Source organism: Labrus bergylta, chromosome 1 (assembly GCF_963930695.1).
Source record: "Labrus bergylta chromosome 1, fLabBer1.1, whole genome shotgun sequence".
NCBI lineage: Eukaryota > Metazoa > Chordata > Actinopteri > Labriformes > Labridae > Labrus > Labrus bergylta.
The window spans coordinates 36,893,423-36,897,723 of record NC_089195.1 but is presented as its reverse complement, the minus strand read 5'-3'; the positions used below and the strand labels follow the sequence as shown (position 1 = coordinate 36,897,723).

The 4,301-nt window shown below is 46.9% G+C and overlaps 1 protein-coding gene across 1 annotated transcript in view; it reads right to left on the bottom strand.

The window, feature by feature from the left end:
* Positions 1–3,631, bottom strand: part of LOC110002110 (actin-related protein 2-B) — a 9,508-nt gene extending 5,877 nt beyond the window's left edge. Inside the window, exons 1-3 of the mRNA XM_020657755.3 lie at positions 3,492–3,631; positions 2,084–2,194; positions 1–65 (exon numbers count right to left, since the gene is read on the bottom strand). The exon at positions 1–65 is cut by the window's left edge and continues 151 nt beyond it. Coding sequence (XP_020513411.1) covers positions 1–65; positions 2,084–2,194; positions 3,492–3,539 — 224 coding nt within the window. The 5' untranslated portion in view covers positions 3,540–3,631. The remainder of the gene's footprint in view (positions 66–2,083; positions 2,195–3,491) is intronic.
* Between the last annotated feature and the right edge of the window lie 670 nt (positions 3,632–4,301).

Genomic DNA, 4,301 nt, shown 5'->3' with positions numbered 1-4,301 from the left:
TCCATGGGGTAGTTCACCTCCAGCATGGAGCGCAGCTCGCTGGCCTCGTCCCCCACCATCAGGTCCTGCAGGAGGTCACAGGTCATCAGACTGAGGGGCACACTTTGGACCAGCAGATGTTTTTTTTATCTCAGCCGCTAGTTTACCAAATTATTTCTCTACTGTCTTTTTTATTTTCACACATGAAAAATTTCAGAGAGTTTCAGGAGGACTGCCCCTCACAGTCATCTCATGATGTTAAAAAGGTTTCAGAGAGTTTCAGGAGGACTGCCCCTCACAGTCATCTCATATTGTTAAAAAAGGGGACGAGGCCTGGACTGTGATGAGTGAAAAGAATCTACTAATGGGGAGACATCTCGTCAGGATGAACGAGGACAAACATTTCAGGCCTCATAGTTTGTAAACGTGGCTCATAAGAAGTCTACTGAGACTGAAATGAGACACTCACTAAGACACTCGCTAAGACACACTAAGATACTCGTTGAGACACTTGCTGAGACACTCGCTGAGACACTTGTTAAGACACTCGCCAAGTCACTCGCTAAGACACGCTAAGATACTCGTTGAGACACTCGCTGAGACACACTAAGATACTCGTTGAGACACTCGCTAAGACACTCGCTAAGACACACTAAGATACTCGTTGAGACACTTGCTGAGACACTCGCTAAGACACTCGCTAAGACACACTAAGATACTCGTTGAGACACTTGCTGAGACACTCGCTAAGACACTCACTAAGACACTCGCTGAGACACTCGCTAAGACACTCACTAAGACACTCGCTGAGACACTCGTTGAGACACTCGCTGAGACACTCGCTAAGACACACTAAGATACTCGTTGAGACACTTGCTGAGACACTCGCTAAGACACTCGCTAAGACACACTAAAATACTCGTTGAGACACTTGCTGAGACACTCGCTAAGACACTCGCTGAGACACTCGCTGAGACACTCGTTGAGACACTCGCTGAGACACTCGCTGAGACACTCGCTGAGACACTCGTTGAGACACTCGCTGAGACACTCGCTGAGACACTCGCTGAGACACTCGCTGAGACACTCACTAAGACACTCGTTAAGACACTCGCTGAGACACTCACTAAGACACTCGTTGAGACACTCGCTGAGACACTCACTAAGACACTCGTTAAGACACTCGCTGAGACACTCACTAAGACACTCGTTGAGACACTCGCTGAGACACTCACTAAGACACTCGTTGAGACACTCGCTGAGACACTCGCTAAGACACTCGTTAAGACACTCGCTGAGACACTCACTAAGACACTCGTTAAGACACTCGCTGAGACACTCACTAAGACACTCGTTAAGACACTCGCTGAGACACTCACTAAGACACTCGTTGAGACACTCGCTGAGACACTCACTAAGACACTCGTTAAGACACTCGCTGAGACACTCACTAAGACACTCGTTGAGACACTCGCTGAGACACTCACTAAGACACTCGCTGAGACACTCACTAAGACACTCGCTAAGACACTCGTTGAGACACTCGCTGAGACACTCACTAAGACACTCGTTAAGACACTCGCTAAGACACTCGTTAAGACACTCGCTGAGACACTCGCTAAGACACTCGTTGAGACACTCGCTAAGACACTCGTTAAGACACTCGCTGAGACACTCACTAAGACACTCGTTGAGACACTCGCTGAGACACTCACTAAGACACTCGCTGAGACACTCACTAAGACACTCGCTAAGACACTCGTTGAGACACTCGCTGAGACACTCACTAAGACACTCGTTAAGACACTCGCTAAGACACTCGTTAAGACACTCGCTGAGACACTCGCTAAGACACTCGTTAAGACACTCGCTGAGACACTCACTAAGACACTCGTTGAGACACTCGCTGAGACACTCGCTAAGACACTCGCTGAGACACGCTAAGACACTCGTTAAGACGTTTTGTTGTTTCCTGTCAAAGTGTCTTTGAGAATTTAGAAAAGCACTAAATCTAATTTATTATTATTATTATTATTATTATCTGAGTGCAGCCGTTGGAGGAGCAGCGCGACACATCATGACAAAAGAAAAAAAAGAAGCTTACCTTGATTTCAATGTTGCCAACTTTAGCTGTGGAGCGGATGATCGGCCGGCCGACCAGCGCCGGGAAAATGTGCTCGGGGAAGTTGGATCCTGCATAGCCGCACTTCACAAACTACGGTGGAATTAAAAAACAAGGATTTATAACATTTATAACATTTAGATAACAGGATTAATTACAAGACGTGTTTGTAGAAAGATGTAAAGAGTTTAAGTGAGGTGGTCTTTGGAGAGAGACGGACTCTGTGTCAGAACTATTAAACGTTTGTCTCTCTGACGGCTTGGTGCCGAGAGAGGCGCGACACGACCAGACGGGGACAATAAATGTATTTTATTAATACTTGCTGAGGTTGTGTCAGGATACCAGACCTTTAAATCACAATATGATACTAGTACAGACGTAACGATATTCATACTGGAAAAAAATGTGACTTTAAAGGAGCAGAATGTAACTGACCCCCTAGTGTTTAATATGGGTACTGCAGTCTAAATTCTAAACATTGTAGAGAGCTGTCTCCCCCCTCCTCTCTAGAGTCCAGCACAGAAGCCAGCACTTCAACATGTTTCCTTAATGTCTGATCAGATAGTAAGATACCTTTATCATCTCACTGATCGGTCCTACATTCCTCCTCTAGTTATTTAATCCTCATGTCTGTCTCTAATGGTCCTCTGTACAGCGCAGACAGTGAGCAGGACTGTGTGTATCTGATGGACTCCCTCCTCTTCTTCACTCTTTTATTATATTCATGTTTTCAGCTTCAGAACTCTTCCATGGTCACAGAACCCGTGTGGTGACAGCCTTTGTTAAAGCAGAGCTGAACCTACTTCCTGTTAGTCAGGGTTCATGCAGACTGCTCAGAGCAAGTTTCCTTACATGGAAGAACTGTCTCTACTTCCTCAATCAAAGCCTCGCGCATGCGCACTGGTTCACTTGGCTTTTCCTGGTGTAGACGGATTCATCAAACGTTACAATAATGACGATAACATAATACATATAAACACATGCAGTGTGTGTGTGTGTGTGTGTGTGTGTGTGTGTGTGTGTGTGTGTGTGTGTGTGTGTGTGTGTGTGTGTGTGTGTGTGTGCTGCTCTGCTGCAGGAGGGGGTAGAGACCCTCACACAGACCCCTCCGTGGAGACTTTAAAACCCGGATGAGACCGGAAGAGACCGTCAGGGTGTTCATTTAAACTTTGCAGAAGCTCTGCTGCACATTTTCATGAATGAGCTGAATCCAGCTGACAGACACATTCCTGCCTCAACCCACCGAGGCAAGCTAACGCGTTAGCCTGTTAGCATCCTCTTACTTCCTGTTTCTACACTTCCATTCGTTTCCTTTGTCAAACTAAACATCCGGGGTTCAGAGAGCGACGCGGGCTGACACTCAGCCGTGTCGTCCACAGTCACGACTTACCCCTGTTCCGTTGTCACAAACCACCACTTTTCTCCCTTGACTGTCCATTTCTGTTCCCTGAATTCAGCAGAAGCCTCCCTCTGCCTGCACACCAGCTGACGTCAAGCGCACCGACACAGCGGAAACAGCGCAAGTGCTATTTCCGTTGGAAGAATCCTTCAGAATAAAAGCAGTATCTGAGCGGGTCAGAATCAGAAATACTTTAAAGGGGACATATCATTAAAAATCCTCTTCTTCAGTGTTTGTGAACATATATGTGGGTAACCTGAGAGTCTACTGACCCACAACGTGTGAAATAAACCATCCAGTCCTTTGTTTGTGGTCTGCATAAGTCTTACAACACAGAGAAGCTCTGTTTCTAATGTGCTCTCCTTGTGATGTCACAGTGGGATTCTGGTTAACCCCTCCCCTGGTATCTTCACCCATGGACTCCACCCCCAGACTAGAACAAAACTTTTGTGCAGGTTCACGTGTGTGCAGATGTCTACGGGGAAAACTCAGGGGGGGGGGAGTCATTACATTTAAAGAGACACACACACCAAAACAGAGCATTTTGAGAGAGGTGGAGGAGGGGGGTGTTTGAAAAGGTGGAGGAGGGGACTGTTTGAAAAGGTGGAGGAGGGGGGTGTTTGAAAAGGTGGAGGAGGACTGTTTGAAAAGGTGGAGGAGGGGACTGTTTGAAAAGGTGGAGGGGACTATTTGAAAAGGTGGAGGAGGACTGTTTGAAAAGGTGGAGGAGGGGGACTGTTTGAAAAGGTGGAGGAGGACTGTTTGAAAAGGTGGAGGAGGGGACTGTTTGAAAAGGTGGAG